General features: G+C 40.6%; 1 protein-coding gene and 1 pseudogene across 2 annotated transcripts in view; both read right to left on the bottom strand.

Moving 5' to 3' along the window:
* LOC148370451 (myosin-binding protein H-like) overlaps positions 1 to 26027 on the bottom strand; it is a 195285-nt gene that overhangs the window by 126328 nt on the left and 42930 nt on the right. For both annotated transcript variants that reach the window (XM_088332979.1, XM_088332980.1), the window contains 2 exons: positions 18622 to 18724; positions 16873 to 17199 (listed from right to left, as the gene is read on the bottom strand). In XM_088332979.1, the coding sequence (XP_088189105.1) occupies positions 16873 to 17199; positions 18622 to 18724 (430 nt within the window). The remainder of the gene's footprint in view (positions 1 to 16872; positions 17200 to 18621; positions 18725 to 26027) is intronic.
* LOC148370452 (U2 spliceosomal RNA) lies at positions 22501 to 22640 on the bottom strand (annotated as a pseudogene).

Raw genomic sequence — 26027 nt, 5'->3', positions numbered from 1 at the left:
TAGATAGATAGATAGATAGATAGATAGATAGATAGATAGATAGATAGATAGATAGATAGATAGATAGATAGATAGATAGATAGATAGATAGATAGATAGATAGATACTTTATTCATCCCCGAAGGGAAATTCACATTTCCAGCAGCATCCCTGAGCTGAGAACAATACAATAATAAAGCAAAAAGAATACAATATACAAATACCCAGTGTGTCCGCTAAATCCTTTGGTGTTTTTAATACTAAATTTAGCCAGCACCTCAAATGTAACTAAAAAATGATCAGAAATAACGGTAGTAGACGGTAACACCGTCACGTTTGAGGTTGAATCTCCTCGAGTCAGAACCAAGTCTAGCGTGTTTCTATCTTTATGAGTCGGCAGATCAACCAGTTGATTAAAACCAAAAGTATCATTTAGAAACCGAAACGCAGCAGTAAGTGAACTGAGTGGGGAGTTCATATGAATGTTAAAGTCCCCCATCATTAGTATTTTGTCTGCATAGGTTACTAGGTCAGACAACAGTTCAGAGAATTCATCTAAGAAAACTGCGTATGGTCCGGGTGCGCAGTAAATAGTTACTACATAAATTGACATCAAGGAGGACCGCATAACAAGAGCCTCGAACGCCTTATAATTATTAGAGGTACGGGGAATAAGTTTGAGTATTTTTTCAGCAATTAGCGCAACACCGCCACCCTTCTTCAAAGAGCGTGCTACATGACAGCTCACGTATTCTTGAGAAGCCTCATTTAACGGTAAAAACTCATCCGGTCTCAACCAAGTTTCACACAGACCAATCAGGTTCAGTTTGTAATCATGAATAATATTATCAACAAGTAAAGCTTTAGGAGCAACGATCTAATATTTAAAAGACCAAATTTTAGCTTTGCTGAATCTTTTAACTTAGCTGAAGTCTTTGTAGAGATCGTCACAAGATGTCGCCGTTCAATGAAGAAATATTGGTGGAATTAGGCACAATGTCATCATCTTTGTGTCCTTCTCTGTCGTTTCGCTGATGTAGCTCCTTTAGCTTTGCTCACTTGCCCGATCGACAGCCCCGCTTTTGTTTATGAACCCTACGCCATCTCCGTCACTTCGTAAGTGGGTTGGCTATCCACGAAGATCCCGGATCTCTTATTATCGTTCGGGATATCAAAGGTGGTATAAAAAGTGCCCGAAAAGTCGAAATTAAGACGCAGACCTAATTGTTAAGTTCCTCCCGACTATAGGTATTATTGGCCACGCATACGTCAAGAAAATAAAGCAAAAAAGACAAGAGAACGGTAATAAATAGAAAATTAGCTGAAGAGCTGTTAGCCGCTGCGTCCGTGCGCATCGCCATGATCTTCAAAGAAGTCTATTTCTGCATGCTTGGTTAAAAAAAAGTTGTACATGGATATGTACCTTTATCTGTTGAAATAAATTTGCTATGTACTTTTGTAACTCTTCATGTATATTTCAGAGAGTTTACTTTTCACACTAAGTACCACAAGTAACTCAGTTCTCATAATTTTACCAGTCACCCACAAAAGTGATCAATCAAACTATTAAATTCATCAGAAATGAGGGTAGTGTCTTTTTCATAGGCTGCCAGAAAAACAATCCCCTGAATGATATTTTATATAACTTTATATAACAATTTTATGGGCTTTCCTTGATTGATTCCAACAATTGAAAAAATGAAATGTTTCCATTCACATTTACATTTAAGCTGTATAAAAAAAACTACAAAGGTGGTCCGAAAATTAGGACAATATAAGGGTTTAACTGAAATTCAGAGTACATTTTGGTTTAATTGTAACATGAATTGAGTTTAAGTGGATATCTCTTAATTAGCCTTTCTAATTCCAAAAACCACATTATTTCCAAAGGACAATGCATGCGTGTGACTCCGATAAGCAACCCTATTTTCCATTTTGACAAGATAAAAAAGAAAAAGAAAAGAAGGGTGACAAATGAATCAACTTCAACATGACTCAACAGGAGAACAGGAAGAAAGAATGGCAGGAGGCCAGCAAGAAACGTTGGGGAGAATAACACAGTGGGTGGGGGGAGCAAGGTGGATTGTCATGCGCCTCACAAAACCACCCGGTCACACCCTTTTGTTAAATTTTGGAAGTCTCACTAGAGTGCAGATTAAGTTTGAGTGTGTTTTTGGGTTTGTGTAGTGTTGATTCGAAGAGGCTTGTATCAAAAGCTCCTCTTCCAGCGTGCAGTTTCATTTACCCCCTAGAGGGAAGTTAAGCAAGTACTTAACAAGTATGGAAGTCGAAGGTGGGTGGGTGGGGTGTCGATTGGGGGAAAGCTAGTCTTTTCTTTTTTACTGCGGGAACCAATCTTCTAAGGCAGGGGTAGTCAACCCAAAATGTTGAAAGAGCCAGAGTGGACCGAAAAACCCCAAAAACGAATTTGTCCAGAGCCGCAAAAAATTAAAAGGCTTTCATAAGCCTTATATTGAATGCAACTACTACCAAAAAGACGGATGCAGCACACCCTCTGGATTAATGATAAACCACAAGACTATTCTGTTGTAGACTCCTATATCAAAAATGAGCGTCACTAAGAGGGAGATGTCATCATTGTTTGATATCTTGCTGCTACGGGTACCCAAAAACCAAAAGTGCTGTAAAAGACTGGGAATGAAATAAAAGAAAAATGGTCACTTTGAGTTTCCATGGTTTATTTTATTTCTAGTTGTCACGGTAGCCATGGCGCCCAATAGGCCCCATCCGTGGCTCATTGACTGATTGGCTTTCTGTCTATTTAAGCTCAGTGCTCTCATTCTTCCATTGTCAGTCCGTCATGGAACCTCTGCCAAACAGGACATGGGTTTTGACTCGGTCCTGATTCCTGTTGGTATTCCCTGTCCGGTAATGTTCCTGTTTATTTTTGTCCTTTTTAATATCGGTTTCCAGTTTTGTTCCAGTCTATTTTTGTCCTGTTTATTATTCTCTCCAGATTTCGTTCCTGTCTAGTTTGTCCTCTTTATGTTTGATATCCTGTTTCATTATCAATCCTGTCTGTCCCGTATCAACCCCATCTATCAGATATCTACGCGGGCATTTGGTATCGATCTCGTCGGCCTCTGGCTTCCTATCATTTCATGCCAGACTGCTGCTTAACATGCATGACTCCCCATTTCCCGTAAAATGAAAGGCTTGTGTGAGAAACGTCACCCGTTTGGGTCCTGATCCAGTTCTGGTTCTTGACACTAGTTCCTCTATTACAGCCAGCGGTGCCCGTTTCACAAAAAATATTTAAAAATTTAAAGCAGTTCTCAAAAATAGAAAAAAAAAAAAAAAAGGTGGCAGCAACTTTCCACATTGGTATCTCACAGACATCCACATGCGGCAACAGACCAATCACAGGCAAGAAATGACACGGACGGGGAATAATAAATAATACATTTTGTAAAGCATCATTCTTATCTGTAACCAATTGAAAAACATTTGAATACTTAAAATATTACTTTGTTAGTTTGATTGTCAAAGGGGCAATGAATTGGGGTACTGATGGGTCAGGTAGGAGGTGGGTTTCTGTCTCCAGGAATTGCTTCACGATCTTCCACCCAGGCACATTAAACACCCGGTCATAGTGAAACATTGTTGACAATATATGGACAACTGAGAGAGTAAGACTCAACATTTATTTTGTACATTTTCATCGCATATTTCCAGTTTATGTTGTCCAACAATGTGTTCATGTTCAGTTCCAGTCTCTACTTCATTGTGCTTTGTGTTTTGTTTTTCATTTTCATCTATTACATTGTCTTACCACACATTTATGGTGAATATTGTTAGATATTGAAAATGACTCTTTCATGGTCAAAACATAAATTATACACACTTTCCCTTTAATATGCCACTAATTGTGATAGGTGATACCCTGAGTTATTGGCTGGAAACAAATTTTTCTCATGCTTTTTCTTTCAGCCACTTTAATTATTCACCTTGCTTAAATTGGATGACGTTATTGTAAAAACATGGAGAGGAAATGTGAGATTTGCGTCTTTCCTTAGAGGAAATGTGATGAAATTGGCAGCCGGGACAAAAGTCTTGACCTTTAAGCTCCGGACTGACCTTACACAAACCGTGTTTATTGCCACTCCTTATTCTTGTTGTTGTCATAGTAACACATCCCTCTGAACTATGTGGGGGTCCTACACACCATGCGGATCTCACAAAATGGGCAAAGAAGAACCTAAATCCAATTTTTCCAATTTAGGAATACCTTTAAAAGGCCGGGAAGTAGCAGAGATTACGTGGAGGTTGCCGGCATTAAGCCCTCTGAGGCTCTGAGTGAATCTAAGTTCCTGGGAAAAATGTGGAAAATATCATTTGGGCTCATATTCGGGAGATATTTTCACATGCAATTCTTTCTGGAAAATTATATACAGACACTCCCCCACTTACGACCATTTGACTTGCGCAAAACGGTAGATACGAAAAAAATTTCGGGATGTCGAAAAATATCTGGACATTGCTGTAAGTTAGATTTTGTATTGTGTGCACCTTTTTCCAAGTAGAGGACAGTAATGTAGTGCTTCTTTCCACTGCGTGGTGCTGTGAGAGGTCACCCAGCATCCACCCCAAAGAAGAAATCCGTCTTTTACTTCCTGGTTTGTGCACTGTATCACTAGGGCGCTAAGAATTTTGACGTTTTTATTGTTTAATATCTTGTGCATCCATTCAATATGGTTGGTGAAAAGTGTAAGGTAGAGGCGAGCCGTTTCTTTCGAAACGAAAGTGGAATAAGAAAGCTTGATGCGGTTGAGAAAATGGTTGAATCGCTTTTTTTCAGCCACTTTTTACCACGGAGGAAGACCTCTTGAAGCGCCAGTAAAAAAATGTGGGTAAAACCTCACTTTATTTTTATAGAGCATATTTTTTATTACATGTTTATTTTTCAGTACAAAAAAATACAGGTTACTTATACACGCATTAAACATTGTTATATAAACCTTAAACATACAAAATATAGCACTGAAGCAACTTACGACCGATCATCCTGAACCTAACTCGTTTGTAGGTCGGGCATATATATATATATATGTATGGTGTATATATATATATATGGTATATATACATATATATATATATATATATATATGGTATATATATATATATATATATATATATATATATATATATATATATATATATATATATATATATATATATATATATATATATATATATATATAGGGCAGCACGGCGGCGCAGTGGTTAGCGCTTGTGCGGCACAGTTCATATCATGGGAACCTCCTGCGTGGGTTCAAATCCAGCTCCAGACTTCCTGTGCGGAGTTTGAATGTTCTCCCCGTGCTTGCGTGGGTTTTCCTCCGGGCACTCCAGTTTCCTCCCACATTCCAAAGACATGCATTTCAGGTGAATTGGCCGGTCCAAATTGTCCCTAGGTGTGAATAAGCGAGTGAGTTGTCTGTCCCCGTGTGCCATGCGATTGGCTGGCAACCAGTTCAGGGTGTCCCCTGCCCACTGCCCGATGATTGCTGGGATGGGCTCCAACACCCCCGCGACCCTACTGAGGATAAGCGGTGTGGCTAATGAGATGATATATATATATATATTTAATGCAAGTGCCCAAATATGATGGATTTCAGTAAAAAGGGAGGTGTCAGGAGAGGGGTGGGGTAGGCATCATCATGTAAATCCTCCTGCAGGCCCATATGTCATTCTCTTGGGAATCTGTTCACTTTGTTCCACTTTAGCAGACACTTTGATAAATGTCATTATTGCAGATGGTGTCAGTTGCATAATCGTAAAGAGAAGGAGGAAATGTGCTAAACATAATTTGCAATTATTTCTCAAATTTAACAGCATAAGGGTGAGCTGTTTATATAATTAATTGTTGTGAGAAAAAGAAGAGATGGCACCGGGTTACGCTTTGTAAATTGACAGAGCAACTCATTGATTACACGCCACACTGAGCGGACAGAGGACGAGGAGAAAAGCATGAAGCCATCCAGGCCCCGGGGAGAAAAACAGGTTGGGACTGACACATGCGCTGTTAAGCTGAAACCTAAGACCCAATAACTGTCTTCTGACTTGCATGGCATCGGTCTTCAATAAAATTGTAGGTATTAGGCCTTTAAAACAAATGAGAAGGGTAATATAGACCCTTTCATAGCCTATGTCACTCGTGATGTCAAAATTAAAACTTGAGGCAAAAGAATACTTGCGCTGGTCAGAAGACAGGAAAAGAGCAATGTTGTAACTGCTAGCTGCTGTAATGTTTGTGTGCCAGAATCTGAAAACACATTAGTGATCGTAAATTGAAGTTTTACAGGACCCCAGCGGACACTCCTGATCAAAGAAAAAGAATTGTGCATTTGAACGAGGTATTTATCAACAATGCTCCGGTTTGCAGCACACACTCCATATCAGGTAAGATAAACCAAGCGTTTAGGATTGTTACTATCGAGTCCCTTTTACCTATTATATCATCAAAATATCTTGCTATTTTCTTAGCTTCAGCTAACTGTTAGCATGTAGCCTAATACTACAAAATAGAAACAATATACTAAAAAATACTAAAAATAATAATACTATAAAATACTAAAATCAAACTACAGTAATATTACAAAAATACTACAAAACTTCAAAAAAATTCGACTCCAGAAATACTAAAAAAATACTAAACCAACAACACGTACAGAAATGCTTCAAAACTAAATATTAAATGAAGGTCTTAATACAGGTGCCTTATACTGAATACTATTTTGCTTTAATTGGGATGGTTTCAAAACCAATTTGATGAGAAAAGTCTATTTCAAATGAAGTATTACATGTAAATGTCTGTATTTATATTTGTTTATAAATTAAAAAATTGCATCTATCTATTAGATCGGCCAATTGGCCAACTTTTTCAACTCAATGCAGCCCCTGACTCCGATAGTGGAGTAGAACATAGAGTGAGTTTACAAATTTCTCACCCTATGATTTTTTTAAAGAAATAAAAATTGGTATAATGGTCAATGAGGCAGCACGGCGGCGCAGATCTTAGGTCATGAGATCGAACCTTCCTGTTCGGAGTTTGCATGTTGTCTACGTGCTTGCGTGGGTTTTCACCGAGCGCTCCGGTTTCCTCCCACATTCCAAAAACATGCATGTCAGGTTAATTGGCCGGTCCAAATTGTCCCGAGGTTTGAATGAGCGAGAGAATTGTCTGTCTCTATGTGCCCTCTGCGACTGGCTGGCAACCAGTTCAGGGTGTCCCCTGTCAACTGCCCGAAGATAGCTGGGATAGGCTCCAGCACCCCCGCGACCCTACTGAGGATAAGCGGTGCAGATAATGGATGGTCCATGTGTTTTTGCCTAGTATTTTTTTTTACACAGAGGCATTTATAATTCATTGGATTGCTGCAGCTTGTTTGGCAGGGTAACCGTGGAAACCCTTTGTTTACTTATGGCCGTCTGCCGAGGAAGAGAGCTCGAGTCAGCTGAAACCTAATTGTAAATTGCTTGCATCCCAGAAAATGTAAACTGGATTTTAGATACCAAATAAAACTACGGGGACTGCAACTCCCAAGACATGCTGAATGATTTTGGCAGCAAAGTCAAAAACCTATTTGGCAACAGATGATTTATGACACATGTCCCAATTTGCAGCCCAGACACTTGACAATTGACCGCACCCCGTTGGTGTTGTGAACTTACTCTTGGGGAACACGCGGGATTTGCCGCTTTATGCTAACCGTCATATGTGTGAGAGCAAGTGTGAGTGTTATGGAAGGTTCCAGATGTGAGGACTACAGGCAAAAATCTGGCCCAGGAAATGGGCGACTTGAGGGGTGCCTGACTAAGAGAGCAGACAGGTCACATTACACTCACCCTAAACAAACATGTGGGAGTAGGCAGGCTGATTAGGGTCCGGTCACACAGCCGTTTGCGTCTGTATCGCGGGTAAAATTTTGCGTTTTTTTTTTTGCCCGTGGTTGCCCGCGATGGAAAATGCGCAAAATTTGCCAACCCGCTGTTCATCGGTGGTATGCCCGCAAAACAGACGCCGGCGACTGTTCCGCTTCCTCATCGCGTCATTTCCGCGTCATTTTCTCGTGTGGACCACGGGTATAAAAGCTGCCGAGCCGGCGTTATGCCGAGAAATGCATCCTTGCCGAGATTTGCATCCCCTCGCTACTACAACCACTTTTACCTCGTTTTATCTAACTTTTATATCACTTTTAGGGAATTTAATGGCGAACATATAACCAAAACCACTTCGTCTTGCATTTGTTGGGAATGTAATACAACTTAAACCATTCCGTCTTTGTATTTGTTGTGAATGTAATCGAACGGTAATGCACGCCGTATACAAATCACTTTTGAGCAGGTAACATGTTTATTTTGCCTTTTTCTATTCAAATCGCTCGTATTGAAACTGTTATGCAATGTACCATAAAGCTTATATCTGCATAATAAGCTTTACGGTAGAGTGCATAACAGTTCTCAAAAGTGATTTATATACGGTGTGCATTACCGTTCAATTACGTTCACAACAAAAACAAAGACGGAACGGTTTAAGTTGTATTACATTCCCAACAAATGCAAGACGAAGTGGATTTGGTTATATGTTCGCCATTACATTCCCTAAAAGTGATATAAAAGTTAGATAAAACGAGGTAAAAGTGGTTGTAGTAGCGAGGGGATGCAAATCTCGGCAGGGATGCATTTCTCGGCATAACACCGGGCTGTAGAAATCATAACCGCTCAAGACACAGTCCCGTGAAGATCAAGATTTCAAAATATGGCACCGAAGAAGCCAATATGTTATTATTGTAATAGTTTTTTCATTTTTATTTTATTATCTTGTTATGAAATGAAAATAAATGTCAAGAAATAAAAATGGATTAAGACGAGGTCACTACGGTGACGGGGTTCCATGTTCACCCCTTGACGTCTCGAGCACAACTGACGTGTGCTCGGCAAATCGCGCTGTATATACGCGGAGAAAGGCGTTTGACCGTCACACGCGTAACACGCTAATTTCACGTAATAACACCGCGATACAGGCGCAAAACATGCTATGACCGTGCTCCACCCACGATTACCCGCTGAAATTTCGCGTCCTACCCACGTGTAACCACGCCCTGGCCGCGGCCATAGCACGTCGTTCCGCGTCATTTCCGCGTCATTACCTCGTGTGCCGCCCGCGGTTAACACGTGGTCTAAAGTTTTGAGCAGCGCAAAACTTTTCCGCGTGTGAATTTCCGACCGCGAGTAAAGCACTGCTGTATCTCGTCTATATGGCGATCTCAAAGCGTCCAGCAGCGTCTGCTTCACGGGCAGAAATTTCTGGCCGTGATTCAGCCTCGATACGCCCGTGAAAGGCCGTGTGACCGGGCTCTAAAGTTTTGAGCAGCGCAAAACTTTTTCGCGCTGCCAACCGCGTGTGAATTTGCGACCGCGTGTAAAGCACTGCTGTATCTCGGCTGTATGGCGATCTCAAAGCGTCCAATAGCGTCCGCTTCACAGGCAGAAATTTCTGGCCGTGATTCAGCCTCGATACAGACGCAAACGGCTGTGTGACCGGGCCCTTAGGCACTCTCGGAGTATGAACTGACTTTCAATATCCACTTGCATCCATCCATTATCTGCACCGCCTATCCTCCTCTCAATAAGAAAGGGAATTGTTTGCTTGGATATTGCACACCATTTCTCCCCTAGAGGGTGCCAACCTGGGGGAAGTGGCTGGAGAGCACCAACCTGTGCCCTATGTGCCTCCACACCTGCACTTTATTATCATTATAGCTCTTTATATTGACTGTATTCAACTCAGAGATTGTTGGGTAATTTACATTGTCACGTGTCAGTATTTTTTTCTTGTTTGTGGTTTGAACTATCTGTTAGTTGTTTCAAGACCACTTGTTTGTTACTTTGTGCCTGTTGTTACCATATATTGGTTCCAACTTGTAAAGTAACATTATTTTTATTATTATTAGTAGTAGTGGTATTTTTTACACAGCATGGCAGATAGCAGATCATTTTTCTCTTTGTAAATATATTCATAACCATAATAACAACAATGATAAATATTATGAATGATATTTATCATAATATTAATAAGAATAATTATTAATTTAAATGGCAGGTCATTTTTCTCATCGCAAATATTTTTCTTATTTTTTTTTTAAAATATAATAACAAAATAAAAATCTTTATTATTGTTATCCGGACATAGCAGATGACAGATAATTTTGTTCAATTTGTTCATCTATTTGATTTTTAAACTCATTATCGTTATCACAATCATAAAAATCATAATAATGACAATGCAGTGTTTATAGTACAGTGGAACCTCGGTTCTCGACCATAATCTGTTTCAGACCCTGTTCGAAAACCGATTTGGTCGCTCACCGAAAATCGTTTCTCCCATTAAAAGTAATGTAAAATCATTTTAATCCGTTCCAACACCCTCAATGTTTACCACGAACGTAAACATGAAGCTAACCCAGGCTAATCGTACGTTCGCGTTAGCGTAATCTTCCGTACGAAAGATTACGCTAACATGAACGTGTAAAAATTAAAAAATCAGGTAGTTTACACGTCATTTAGTCTACACAACAAGTGGTGAGCGGTTAAAGGATAAAGAAAAGATTTATGAATAGGATTTCTTACTTTTGTGGTGGTCTGCAGAAGCCATGCTCTATTCCCTCGAAAGAAGGGAAACTCGCACATCTTCTTCATATTTTGCTATTATTTCTTTCTTAAATGCAATAGTTGTACGCACTACTCTTCTTTTTTCACCTGTAGCAACTTTGCTGCTTGCACCGACCTTCTTCCGAGGCATAATTAGAGGTTAAAACACTCCGTTCACCGATATTAAAAACGAAAGCAAAAAGGAGTGCGCGCTTATGTGACAACAGTTCTTCACGAGGGGTGGGGGCAATCTACACCCGTACGCCGCTCAGCATCGTCCCTAGCGTACCGGCGTTCGAACTCCGATTTTTTTGAACGAAAAGCGAAGCAAGAATTTCTCTAAATCTTTGGTCGAGAACCGATTATTTCGAACTGAGAGGCGTTCAAAAACCGAGGTTCCACTGTACAAGTAGAATTTAATTATTAGTATTATTATTTGACATGGTAGACCATTTTGCTCAAATAAATATTCTTTCTTCTTATTTTAACATTTATTTGAATATAAGTTGAGAAAGAATAATACCAATAATAATATTTATAATAATAATAATAAAAAAATCTTTATTTATATTGTTATTTGGGCCATGGCAGAAAGAAAGTAATTTTGCTCATTTTTTCGTTTTGTTATTTTACAATGTATTTAAATAGTATTTCCAGCCATATGAATTAAAATAATGGTAATAATATTAGTAGCACTAATAATAACAATAATATATTAATATTATTAATACAGGGAAGATAATTTTGCTTATTTCAAATGTTATTTGTTTCTTATTTTACAATTTATTTGAATACTTATTTTAGTAATACCAATGAATTACTTTGTTTAAAAAATAATAATATAAATTAATAAAAACAGTTTTTTAATTCCTTGTACTGCATTACTGTATGATAAAGCAGCCGGTGTTGTTTCTTTGAAATATTGTTTTTATAATATTATCTTATGATGAACAATTTGTAGTTTATGTTTTATGCGGTTCACCAATTTTATTTCCTGTTCATAACAAAGACATGAGCACAAAACCCAGACAAGTGGATTGATCGCAGTCACTCATACCATATTAACTAGGCGGTGTTTTTGGGATGAACTTTCTGAATAAAATATGAGAATGATCAATAAAATATGACATGAAGCAAGCTACTTCATATAAAGAGGCGGCCCAAAGGGAGAAAAACAAAATAACATAATACTGCCCTCTGGTGGCTAAAAACGCTTTTGAGGTGTGTTTAGCCGACGAGCACTTGGTACTCCCTTAAGAACAACTGAGTAACGCGGACTGTTTCCTATAATAGCTCACCAGTGATGGGTCATTGTTGTTTTCCAGTAATTCTGATTTCTAACTGGCACGATATACAATAAGTCATTGACATTACCAGTGTCTTTAAATGCATGATCAATTGTTTGCTGTAGTTATTTCATTTATTTATAACACATTGATTTATTTTATTTTCAATTCAAAATATTGTTTTTTAGATCATATTATGTGGAAATATATATACTATATAGACACATATACGTTTATACATATACTCATATATACATATACATAATGAAATGTTTATTGAAGGTATTGTTGGATACATTAATCAAAACATGACACACAAAAAAAAAACTAATGCTGAGAGTGAGCATGGCCAAATTTGGTCACCTTACGCCCCCTCCCCTAAGAAAATTTGACAAATCTATTTCTGCCAACCTTTGCTTAAAGGTTTGCACCGTATTTGCACTAATAACCCGGTCAGGCAAAAAATTCCAAATTTTTGGTATCCTGAAAGAAATAAAGTTTCCATGCAAGTTGCTGGTAGGTCTAGGCACCCGTAACTTATATCTGTGACCACGTAAACCATCAACACGACAGAACTCAAAAAATTGATCAAAAGGCACATCGATCATTCCATGCAGTACTTTGAACACAAAAAAATCAAATCGAATTCTGCGGAGCTCCAAAAAGTCCAAGTTCAGTCTTTGTAGTCTTTCCGGATATGACAAGTTGTGCATCCCAGGTATCCGCTTCGTATACCGACGTTGAACTCCTTCCAGTAGGTTAATGTCCTTGAGTAAGTAAGGGTTCCACACAACGCTATTATATTCTAACCCGGGCCTAACATAAACGCAAAACATTCGAACTAAGAATGCTGGGTTCTTGTTGTAAAAGTGTCTGTAAATGTTTGATGCTATGTTATTGGCTTTGTTGGTAATTTTGGCGATATGCGTGATAAACTTTAGGTTTGAAGTAAGAGTGACACCCAGATCCTTATGTTCAGTAACAACATGCAAATCATGATCATTAATGTTATACAGCGGAACAGAACCATGAAAAAACGACTGTGCTAAGCATTTATCAGATGACAGTTGCAGTTGCCACTGTTCGGACCAAAGAAAAACTGATTTAATGTCATTTTGGAGAGAATCAATTGTTCCTGCAACCTGGGTTTTTGGTAAGAAAGCCGACAGTTTAGCATCATCGGCAAAAATTGAGATGTCACTACTTTGAATGGCCTCAGGTCGGTCATTCACAAAAAACAGAAATAATAATGGTCCTAGTACTGAGCCCTGCGGTACCCCACTACAAACTTCCGACCACGCTAAAAGAACATCATCAATTTTTACGCATTGTTTACGATTTGACAAATATGCAGTTATCCATTCAAGCAGTTTTCCACTAATACCATAGCATTTCAGTTTTTGTAAAAGCTTGTCATGAGACACCTTATCAAAAGCCTTGCAAAGGTCTAAGTAAACAACATGACCAGCCATATTGTGAACAAAAAACATACATATTAGTCAAATGAGCTATCAAGTTAGTCATGGTAGAATGTCCGGACCTAAACCCATGTTGCTTAAACGTAAAAAGATTGTGCTCCTGTATAAATTTCCATATGGCATCTGAGATAATTTTCTCAAACACTTTACAGACGCAGCTAGTCAAGCTAACTGTATAGTTGGCTGCACTTGTTGAGCTCCCCCCTTTAAAAATGGGTATGACAATAGCACTGAGCCAGTCCTCAGGCAGCTGTGAATCCTCAAAAGATTTAGAAAACAGGTAAAATAATGGTTCACATAAAAAGTCAGCTAGCTTTTTAAGCAAGAAATTTGGAATTTTGTCAGGGCCGGCTGAAAATTTGCTGGGAAGTTTTATCAAGTATTTATGAATTAACTCCTTTGAAAGTTCCACAGAATTCAGAACAGCTGAAGTTCTGCTGGGAAAGTCGGGTGAAACACCATTGTCACGACCAAAAACACTGGCATACTGATCATTTAATATACGGACATTATCAGCATTATCAGTAGCAACGGTACCGTCAGATGCCTTCAGGTTGGGAATAGATGCCCTAGAAATTAGTTTACGGTTGATGTATGAAAATAATTTACGAGTATTATTAGCCTCTAAAACTTTATTTTTATATATAGACATATATACATATACACATACATACATACATATATACATTTATACATATATACATATACACATATACAGACGCTCCCCGACTTACGAACATTCGACTTACGGAATCCGGCAGATACAATCATTTTTTTGGGGATGTCGAAAAATATCTGGACATTGCTGTAAGTTAGATTTTGTATTGTGTGCACCTTTTTCCGAGTAGAGGACAGTACTGTAGTGCTTCTTTCCACTGCGTGGCGCTGTGAAAGGTCACACAGCATCCTCACAGAAGAAGAAATCCGGCTTCTACTTCATGGTTCGTGTGTAATCATTACAACGTGTACTGAATTTTGACGTTTTTATTGTTCAATATATCTTGCATCCATTAAATATGGTTGGTGTAAAGTGTAAGGAAGAGGCGAGCCTTTCTTTTGAAATGAAAGTGAAAAAAGAAAGCCTGATGTGTTTGAGAAAATGGTTGGAATGCTTTTTTTGGCCAATTTTTAACACGGAGGAGGACGTCTTGAAACACATCTCCCAAAAGTAAGTTAAACCTCACTTTATTTATCTTTATAGAGCATATTTTTTTATTAAATGTTTATTTTTTTGTAAAAAAACAACAACAATACAGGTTACTTACACAAGCCTTAAACATTCATATATAAACCATAAACATACAAAATATAGCACTGAAGCAACTCACGGACAAATTCCACTTACGAACGATCGTCCGTAACATAACTCGTTTGTAGGTCGGCAGTGTCTGTATACATATACTCACCTTGAGGGTGAATTTTATTAAATTTGATCTTTTTTCATACTGCCGCAAAGTCCGATTTCTCCTTTTTCAGGAACCTTTTGATTTTATTCTTTAGCCCAATGTTCGCTAAGTTAGGGTACTTTAAATAGTGCTTGTGAAACGGGGGCTTGGTAATAAGAGGGTTAATCTGGCCCACTAGACCAGAATGAAGCAAACGAGAAAAAAATGAGCCACATCAGGTAAAACAATGACCTGCAGATTTTAGATATGTCCCCTGGATGTTGCCAAAGCCAGCAGCCACTTCTAAAGAAAAAACACCTACAGTTGCTGTATTTGCTGACGGCGATTTATCAACCAGATAACATCTACAAAGGTATTTTACTGAAAATTGAAGTCATAAATGTGTTTTTTTTTTTTTTTAGCAATTCTTAACCACAGAATTTCTGACGGTTTTTATCCCACTGATTGGAAATATGTTAGCACCAGGATTAAGAAATATATTATATATATACCACAGTCATATCCCCCTAGTAGGAGGTGGCTAGAGTCCTTTCTGACTCTTTTTGGAGATTGATTCAGAGGAGGGGATTCCCAGCCCCCTCGCTCAACCAAACTGAAGTGTTGGGAGTCATTAAGTGACCAAACCCCCAATTCCAACCCCTAATGCTGAACGCCAAGCGGGGAGGCAACGGGTACCCAATGTTTAAGTCTTAGGTATGACTCGGCCGAGGCTTGAACCACAACCTCCCAGTCTCGGGGCGGGCGCCATAACCCCAAGGCCACCGAGCTGGATTAAGAAATAATACATTTAAAAAATAGGTTCTGACTTGTTTCTGCCCCGCGTTTACCAGCTACTCTCCTGCCCTCGCCATCGACCTGCCCGCTAAGACATATTGATTCTGCCTACCTGTCACGGGACTGCCGTGCGTCCGATCGCTGCGAACCTTCAGCTCCCGCTAAGAGAAGTGCCACTTCCGCGTCACGAGCGACCTGCTCCCCACAATCAACAATCACTGGATCGTGGGTGCCAGCTTACATCTCCTTTCAAATAAAACTAAGAAACTAACGCAATTGGGTTCCCGTCTCCGTTCCTGGTTCCTGACACTTTCCTGAACTGTGACGTCATCAGAGTAACACCGGCACACTTGTAAGCCCGTCACCATATTGTTTTAAGTGTTAATTAGTCGAATAAGTTCAAGTATTTTAAGCCAAGTTTTGGTAGTTTTGTGGGAAAAGCCTAGGTGCTGTGTCGCATGTGGGTGCAGCAAGGTTACAATAAATGGCGAGCTGCCAAAATGGGGTGAACAAGCAAAAATAACACACAAAGAGCTAACGGAGGCTAACACATCTGGACAGAGCAGGGCAGCTGCAAAAGAGGGCTAACCGGGACTCATCGGACAGCAAAACTTGAGGAATGCTGACTAAAAACATGCAGTAAGCAGCCAGGCTACCAGGGAACCAACAACGAAAAAGGGATACAGCAACAAACATGTTTCAATGGACAGTTATGTCAAGTCAACTCACATTTATCTGTATAGCCCTTAATCACAACATGTCTCAAAGGACTGCAGAGGCCACACTTATGCCATCCCATGATCTGTAACCAGCATGTGGGCAAGGCAAATGTCAAAACCTCAACATGAGGAAAATAAGAAACCTTGTGAAGGGGCCTCGTAAGTAGTAATCCCCTTTCCCGAAGGACCAGGCTGCAATAGATTTTGCATTGGGTAACACAAAACATAGTGAACCTCAATAAGAAAAACTTAAGTTATGTGTAAGAATTGTCCAAAGAGTCCATGACAGCAACGACGCCTCGAGCCTATAAAACTGTACAAAAAGTCGATACCAGGGCTGGCGAGCCAGCTAGCCGACTGCTAAAGGGGCTAATCAAGACCAAAGAAATTGGAAGCCTTCAGCAGCGCCGACGCGAATGGGGAGTTATCCGGACAATAGGATACTGATTGCAAAACACGCGGCCGAAAAAACACATAAAAAACCACAATTGCCTAAAAAATTAAAAACATTTCAAATGTGGTCTTTTATAACTCCTTTACACCAAAATCAACTCACCCATTTCCGAGATCATTGATATCCACATCATCTTTGTCATCCTCGTCTTGGCTTTTCCCGCCGAGGTCGCTGTCACTCAAGTAATCTCCTTTCATCATGGAAGGATGGGCGTCGACCAGATCTTCAATGAGGCGGATGTGAGAGGTGTGGCTGATCCGGAGAGCGAGATCCGATTGGGCATTAACCGAAGATGGTGCGTCGCCGGCCTGCAGGCGAGGACTGGATTGGCTGTGGCGCCACGACATAGGGGAGGAGCGATTGGATGGACTGGAAATGGAAAAGGCAGCAGCTTCATCGCTGTCGTAGCACGTACTCCCCGGCAAACAGCTAAAGAATGAGAAAAATGGTGTTTCAGACATGTTGTTGTCCGGGGGGTGTAGGTCGGGGAGGGTGGTCAGAGTTCGAATCGGGCAGGGCTGCATACCTTTCAAATTATGCAAATTTATTGTCTCTTTAAAATATTACAACGTGATCACATTCAGAAGCGAGTACGATTATCATTCAACACACAATGTTTTGCCTACTTTGTGAAGATTTCCCTGCTCTTAAACATACTGTTCCTTTGTACGATTTTATTGAATATATACACCTTTCTGATAAATGATTTGAATACAGACAGCACGGCGGGGCAGTGGTTAGCACGTGTGCAGCACAGTTCTGAGGTCATGGGTTCAAATTCAGCTACCAGACTTCCTGTGCGGAGTTTGTATGTTCACCCGTGCTTGCGTTGGATTTCTCCCACATTCCAAAAAAACATGCATTTCAGGTGAATTGGCCGGTCCAAATTGTCCCTGGGTGTGGATGAGCGAGCGAGTTGTCTGTCCCTGTGTGCCCTGCGATTGGCTGGCAACAAGTTCAGGGTGTCCCCTGCCCACTGTCTGATGATAGCTGGGATGGGCTCCAGCACCCCCGCGACCCTACTGAGGATAAGCGGTGCAGCTAATGGATGGATGGATGGATTTGAATACATTTGTATTAAAAAATGATTATGATTTTCATCTGACATGCAATTATTTTCCTACCGCGAACACTCCCGTGCTCTTCAACATGTGTGCCTTTAACAACTCTGTATGATTTTGTCCATTTTATACAACTTTTTGCTCAACTATTTTGTACATTTGTACTCAAAACTGAATACAATTTTTATTTAACAATTTAGGCCTACTTTGAAACGATTTCCCTGCTCTTAAACATGTGTGCCTTTATGAGACAACTCGTCCGATTTTCACAAATGTATACAAATTTTCGCTAATCCATTTCAAAACATTCATATTCCGAAATAAATAGTTTTCATTTAACATACAATATTTTACCCGCTTTAACTGTTTTGTTGTGTTTATTTGTCTCAGTAAGTACGGTAGTTCTTTAACTCGTATTTCTCTGTAAAATATTTTTTTGAGAAAGAAGTATTTTCTGCTTTTGCTAAATTCACTGCATCAGATCAGAATAGCTATTATTTAGCATATCTTTATGGATAATCTGTGAAAAGTCATTGCAGATATACATTTGGTTTCGTTATTTTGAAGGTTAGATATTACTTTTCACACATTAGTAAAAAAGAAAAAATCCCCCAACGGTACAAAAAAAGAAAAATACGGTTTTGGGGTAAAAAACAATTTATTTATTTTTTTAGCTTGGCTTGCACATTTTAGTCACTCAAGGCTGAAAGACGACATGATTGCTGTAAGCATTCTTCTTTTAGATTTTATTGTGGCCTTAAACATGTGCTTGCGTGCGAGCGTGTCCGACCTGTGGCTGAGCGGCATCCCTCTGAGGCTGGTCATGGTTTCCTCCAGGTTCTGTCGCAAGTCCAAAACATTTTGCACTGTTTTCTTCCTTTGGGATTCGGGGTCTGCAGCAATGCACGCAAACAAAGACAAAAGGATATTTTTAAACTTGAAAGGCCACATTGCAATGTTTTCTTACACTAACATAATGTATTCATCAATTTTCTTAACTGTTTATCCTCAAAAGGTTCACAAGGCAAGGACAATTGACATAAATAACAGCCAATTTTTGCCATTTTGACTCATGTTTGAAGGTCCTCAGAAGATTTAGCTCTGTAGCTATCTAGGCATAAAAAAAGCTTAAACCCTGATCTTACATGAGAAAAAAATAAATGCTTTATAATGTATCTTTTAATCTATTTAAAATATAGCTTATACACTTGAACATTGATATGTTTATTGAAAATACTGATTTCCAAGGAAATTGTTGAGAAAAATGTCTTTGTGTATATATATATATACCGTAAATTCCGGACTATAGAGCGCACCTGATTATAAGCCGCACTCACCACATTTTAAAAGGGAAACCGATTTTGTACTTACACAAGCCGCACCTGTATATAAGCCACATGCGCCCACATTAAAAAAATGTCACACAAACACAAAATTAACCCAGACTTTAAGTCCCGCGATTGTAACTGAATATCCTTCATTAAAGTACACAGTCCAAAAATCACAGCCGGCAAAATGAACGGAAAATGATACCGGTACTTAAGGTTTGATGCAGAGTCCGGGTCCCGTTGAAAATAATCCAAAGAAAAAAGTGTATATTTCCAAAGGTAAGGGTGGGAAAAATATATATCCACTATTGTCCGCCGTGTCCACAAACACTCACCTTTACCGGTCCCCACTTCCTGTCAGTCCGCGGTTGTTACGCCCCTTCTTTTTAATTGCCCGTCCAAAACATATAAGAATAAGTGTCCAAAATAAATACAAATAAATACATTACAAAAATATACAGTTACATATTATACATGGTTACACATATTTACAAAGAAAGACAGTACACCAAGAGAGTTTTCAAATCTTTAATAATAATAATGTAACTTTCATCCGGGCAGTTAATGGTAGCAACACGCTAGCAACACGCTCGCAACACAGTAAACGGCTCTGTCAAAAAAAACATACCGTACTTGTAAAATTCACAATAAACCGTCCTCATCTTTGTCATATAAACGTCGTCCCACGCTCACGTGACTCACTGCTCACGGACTCGCGCTGTCACTGTCGCTGGAACTTCCATCCACTCCTGATTCTGTGCCCTCCTCTCCGTCACGCAGCAGACCGGCTTTTCGGAACCCGTTGGTTATGGTGGATATTTTTATGCTGCCCCACGCTGTCAGGATCCACTGGCAGACTTGCGAAAAAGTTGCCTTTCGCATGCGGCCAGTTTTAGTGAAAGATTTCTCGCCGCTAGTCAAGCCAAGAAGTTGCAATCTTCCTCGACGCATATGTTCCACCGGTCTAAATCGTACCTTTTGTACTCGAGCGCCGCTGGAGGCCGTTAGAAAAATTACATAAATTGGTCGCATCACTGAATAAGCCGCAGGGTTGAAAGTTTGGGGGAAAAGTAGCGGCTTATAGTCCGGAATTTACGGTAGATGTATATATATATATATATATATATATATATATATATATATATATATATATATATATATATATATATATATATATATACATACATATATAAACCCTGATCAGATTGCTCGCAAATTGCATGTGTAACCCTGTTATCACCCTGGGGGCGCCGGCACCCACAAGGAGGCAGTAACTTCTCACACTGGTATCTCACAGGCATCCATGTCTGGCAACGGACCAATCACAGGCAAAAAAATGACAAAGACCCGGCATAATAAGTAATGCATTTTGTAAACAATATCTTATCTGTAGTCAATATAAAAACATTTAAATCAATTGATTAAATATTACATTATAAGTTTGGATTGTCAAAGGAGCAATTGTTTGGGGTACTAATGGGTCCTGTATGATGTGGGTCTCTGTCTCCAGGAATTGCTTCATCATCTACCAGACAGGCCCATAAAACACCTGGTTATGGTGAAAAATAGTTGACAATATATGGACAACTGAGATAGCAAGATTCAAAAATAACAGTTCATATTTCCAGTTTATGTTGCCTTAAAATGTGTTAAGGTTCGGTTATAGTCACTACTTCATTGTAGTCCTGAAAAATCCAAGTGTTTTTTTTTGCTTTGTTTTTCGTTTTTAAGTGTTATTACATTTTCCTAACACACATTTATGAGAGGTATTGCCAGATTTTGAAAGTTAGGGTTGTTCTAGGGAAGAAAGGGTAAAGGTAATCACTCATAACATGATTTCTGACTCTTTCATAACCCCCCCAAAAAAAAAAAAATTAAAACGGCCTTTATGATACTTGGTTAATAAAGGGTTACAACTGATTTATTTGGATTGCTCCTATCAGAACCCAGGAAACAGGGCAGCTCTCTGATTGGTTTGAGTGTAGTGGCGCTCTTACCACAGAAAGTCCCCAATCTGCAAAATATCTCATTGTAATTTTTGTGACAAAAAAAAGATCGAATACTAAAATATGTGAAATAAAAGATCCTTAAACTCACGGCCTTAAAGGGACAGTGGTTGAAATTTGGTGCCTACTAATGATACAAAAAACTCATTCAGTAAATAAAAACATTGATTTGACTACTATTCAAAAATACATGAACTATCATAATAATTATAGGTCGAGAAATTTGTATTTCTTTTACATAGTGGAATCTCTACTTAAGTCGCTGCCATATTTGTCTGCCGTGTGGTTGCATATTATGGTACTGGTTTTCCTTCGCATTGGACAACAGTGCCATTTGGTGCTCAAATATTACACAAAGGTGCTTTAAACAAGTGAGTCCAGATGGCCAACAGGTAGTTGAAAAAAGAAACGCTTGAAAACTGTGTGGACGGTAACAAACAGCTGCAGACGGAACATGCCACACAAACATGCAAGAGCGGCATGTGCAAACGCACACGTTAAAATGCGCAGGAAGACACTTGGCTTGCACCACTCCAGGTCAAGGATTGATTTCCCCCAAAGGAAAAACAGCACAGACAATTGGCTGGAGAGCCCCCTTTGGGAAGGAGAGCTCAATGAGGAAATGATGTGCTTCGTATGGACCCATGTGCATTATATGGTATGGAATGGCTTTCATCCATCCATTCATTTTCTGTGCCACTTATCCTCACTAGGGTTGTAGGGTTGCTGGAGCCCACCTCAGCTATTTTTAGGCAGGGGGGAGCGGACACCTTAAACTGGTTGCCAGCCAGTCGCGGGGCATATAAAGACATACAACTCACTGGCTCATTCACAATTGAATGGGACAATTTGGACCGGCATATTAACCTGTCATGCATGTTTTCGGAATGTATGACACAAAGACAGACAACTTACTCGCTTATTCACACTGAGGGACAATTTGAACCAGACATTTAACCTGACATGCACGTGGAGGAAACCAGAGTGCCCGGTGGAAACCCAGGCATATTTATACAGTGGGACCTCCACGTTCGCGGGTTTAGAGCTTCGCGGGTCTAAAAAATAATAATAATAAAATAAAATAAAAAAAAATGTTATTATTATTTATTTTTTTGAAGCATTTTTGAAGGGGGGGTCGCTACTTTGCAGATTTTAACTTTTTGCGGGTGGTTTTGGTCCCCATTAACCGCGATAACCGAGGTCTTACTGTATTTTATTATTATTATTCCGTTATCGGTCAAATCATAATACGCTACAAGGCCAAGGGGCCGAGACACTTGCTCTGAGCCAAGAGGCCGAGTCAAGGTCCTAGCCACAGAGCCATGCAGCGATCCGTCCGAATGCACCGTTCCCGGAGGTACTGCAATACCAGGCCGATGCGTGGAGTGGACAGAGCAAGCTCTTATTCCATCTCCGAATTGCAAAAATCAATCTTACAGCATTGCTGTATACTGCCAACATCCCCTGCCAGGTAAGTCCGCCACCAAATGGTATTCAACCGGGTCTAAAAAATAATAATAATAAAATACAGTAAGACCTCGGTTATCGCGGTTTAATGGGGACCAAAACCACCACCGCGATAAGTGAAAATCCGCGAAGTAACGGCGCACCTTCCCCCCCAATTTTTTTTTTTTTTAATTTTTTTTTTTGGACCCGGTTAAAGGGGACCAAAACCACCCGCAAAAACTGAAAATCTGCAAAGTAGCCACGCCACTTTAAAAAGAAAATCTCATCTCATTATCTGCACCGCTTATCCTTATTATTCGCGAGCGAGCCCCTATCCCGCGGCGCGGGTACTTTCGGGCGTGATACGCACGACACTGCGACAAGCCGAGCGGGCCGGCCTGTCGGAAGCGCAGCAGAATGCGCGTTCACGCGGGGGGGGGGGGGGGGGGGGGGGGATTTTGTACGGGAGTCGGATTTGGGCACAACACCGGCGCGTGGTTTTGGTGCGGCTTCCGCTTCACCGCCCCCTAACCCCACAGGTCCCCCCTACCCCTTTCCCCCGCCGGAGCCATCGAGGGCCGTGTAGCGCCATGTAGAGCCATCGCGGCCCGAGCGGGATGGTGACATTTTCATCCGCGTTAACAAACGCATTTTGTAGAATACGATTTATTGTTTAAATAAACGCATTATATAGACTATGATCGCCCAATTATTTTAATTAGCTCGCTTTATGGTTTCAATAAGCGTATTATATAGAATACGATCGCTTTTGTCGGAAGCGCAGCAGAATGCGCGATCACGCGAAGGGGGGAGGATTCTGTACGGGAGTCGGATTTGGGCACAACACCGGGAAACGAGAACGGGCCAGTGTGTGAAGTGCCTCCATTTTAAAAACTAGGGTCGTCGGCCGAGGGGGATTCCCGCAAAAAGTGAAAATCTGCAAAGTAGCGACGCCCCTTCAAAAGAAAAAAAAAAAAAAAGAAAAAAAAAATTGTTTTTGTTTTTTTACCATTACAGACCGAGAAGCTCTGAATCCGCGAACGTCGAACCGCGAAGTAGCGAGGCACCACTGTAAAATAATTAAAAAAAAAAAAAAAAACGTTTTTTTTAAGCATTTTTGAAGGGGCGTCGCTACTTCGCGGATTTTCACTTTTCGCGGGTGGTTTTGGTCCCCATTAACCGCGATAATAGAGTGATTACTATATATATATATATATATATATATATATATATATATATATATATATATATATATATATATATATATTAAATTGTCCCCTGCCTACTGCTCGAAGATAGCTGGGATGGGCACCAGCCTTGCTGTGACCCTTCTGAGGATAAGCGGTGCAGAAAATGGATGGATGGATGGATATATGTATATATATATATCAGGGTTGGGTAGGGTTACTTTAACTGGATTACTTTCAATTACTTTCGGATTACTCCAATACCAAATATGCTAATAAAAGACAAAATAAACTAAATATGAAAAAAATTATGACTCATAACACGTGGTAAGCTTTCCTGGCTTTGATCTCCGGCAAAAGTAAAATGAAATGCGACAGAAACTAAATGAAAATAAATCCAAACAGCTTGCCAACATCATTTTTGCCGTTCCATGTATTCCGTTACTCCCCAAGACTGCACAAAATCTAGTAATTTTATTCATATTTAGTTTCTTTTGTCTTTTATTAGCATATTTGGTATTTGAGTATGGAGTATTCCAAAAGTAATTGAACGTAATCCAGTTAAAGTAACTTTACCCAACCCTGTATATATATATATATATATATATATATATATATATATATATATATATATATACCATTTACAAAAGGAATAACCTTCTAAATATGTAAGAAATATTATTTTTTTGCTATTATTATCTATTTTCAAAATACTGTACTTGATCTGATTTATTCCACTTTGTCACATTAATTTTAAAATGTGAATAAATAAAGAAAACATTTTATCATACATTTCAAAATGTCATATCAAAAAATTAAGGGGAACATTTAGTAATTCGAAAAAAGAAAAAAACAATTTCTGACCCAAAAATAAAAACAATAACTTGAATTTGGAACACTAACTGTCATGGTCGCCTTGGCGACCGGTCTGCCCCGCCCCCTGGGCACCAGCTGAAGCAGTTCAACTAATCGCGTGTCTGCTATTTAAGGCTGGATTGTGGGCTTTGCGGGTGCGGGCTCATTATATACACATTGTCCGTTCTGTTATGCCTTGTCCTGTTTTGTTGAGTTGGAAGAAGCCTGTGTTTGCACGTTTTGTTAAAACCTGTTTGTTCTGTCTTGTCCCTGAGTTATGGACAACTTTTATTTTGGTAAATAAAAGTTTTGGATCGTCACGCAATTGAGTTCTCCCTTCCTGCCTCCTGCCTCCGTTCTGGTCCGGTCACCCCTTCCATTCCGTGACAGAATGAGCCAGCCAACATTTGAACTCAGCGAACGATCCCAGCGCGATTTGGGGAGAACTGGAGGACGCCGTTTGGCAAGTACCCATTGAGGTATCCTTCCCTGCCCGTTCGAATCACAGCCCCGCCCGTCGTGGCCTATGCTGTGCCTTGAATGGGGTCCCGGGAGGATTTGACGCCTGCCATTCCGACTCCCCGTCCTGCCATTCCGACTCCCCGTCCTGCCATTCCGAGTCCCCGTCCTGCCAGTCCGACTCCCCGTCCTGCGAGTCCGACTCCCCGTCCTGCCAGTCCGACTTTCCGTCCTGCCAGTCCGACTCCGACTCCGCCGCCTGCCAGTCCGACTCCGACTCCGCCGCCTGCCAGTCCGACTCCGACTCCGCGGCCTGCCACTCCGACTCCGCGGCCTGCCACTCCGACCCCGACTCCGCGGCCTGCCAGTCCGACTCCGACTCTGCTGCCTGCCAGTCCGACTCCGACTCTGCCGCCTGCCAGTCCGACTCCGACTCCGCCGCCTGCCAGTCCGACTCCGACTCCGCCGCCTGCCAGTCCGACTCCGACTCCGCCGCCTGCCAGTCCGACTCCGCGGCCTGCCACTCCGACTCCGCGGCCTGCCACTCCGACCCCGACTCTGCTGCCTGCCAGTCCGACTCCGCCTGTCCTGTTTTCGCCTGTCCTGTTCGACTCTCCGGCCTGCCTGTCCTGTTCGACTCTCCGGCCTGCCTGTCCTGTTCGACTCTCCGGCCTGCCTGCCTGTTCGACTCTCCAGCCTGCCTGCCTGTTCGACTCTCCAGCCTGCCTGCAGTCTGCCTGTACTGATTTTGTCCAGTCTTGCCTGTTCTGATTCCGCCTGTCCTGTCTTGCCTGTTCTGATTCCGCCTGTCCTGTCTTGCCTGTTCTGATTCCGCCTGTCCTGTCTTGCCTGTTCTGATTCCGCCTGTCCTGTCTTGCCTGTTCCGATTCCGCCTGTCCTGTCTTGCCTGTTCCG

This window comes from Urocampus carinirostris, chromosome 3, assembly GCF_059441175.1.
Source record: "Urocampus carinirostris isolate Australia breed hairy pipefish chromosome 3, RoL_Ucar_1.0, whole genome shotgun sequence".
Taxonomy (NCBI): Eukaryota; Metazoa; Chordata; class Actinopteri; order Syngnathiformes; family Syngnathidae; genus Urocampus; species Urocampus carinirostris.
This window is presented reverse-complemented; position numbering and strand designations above follow the sequence as displayed.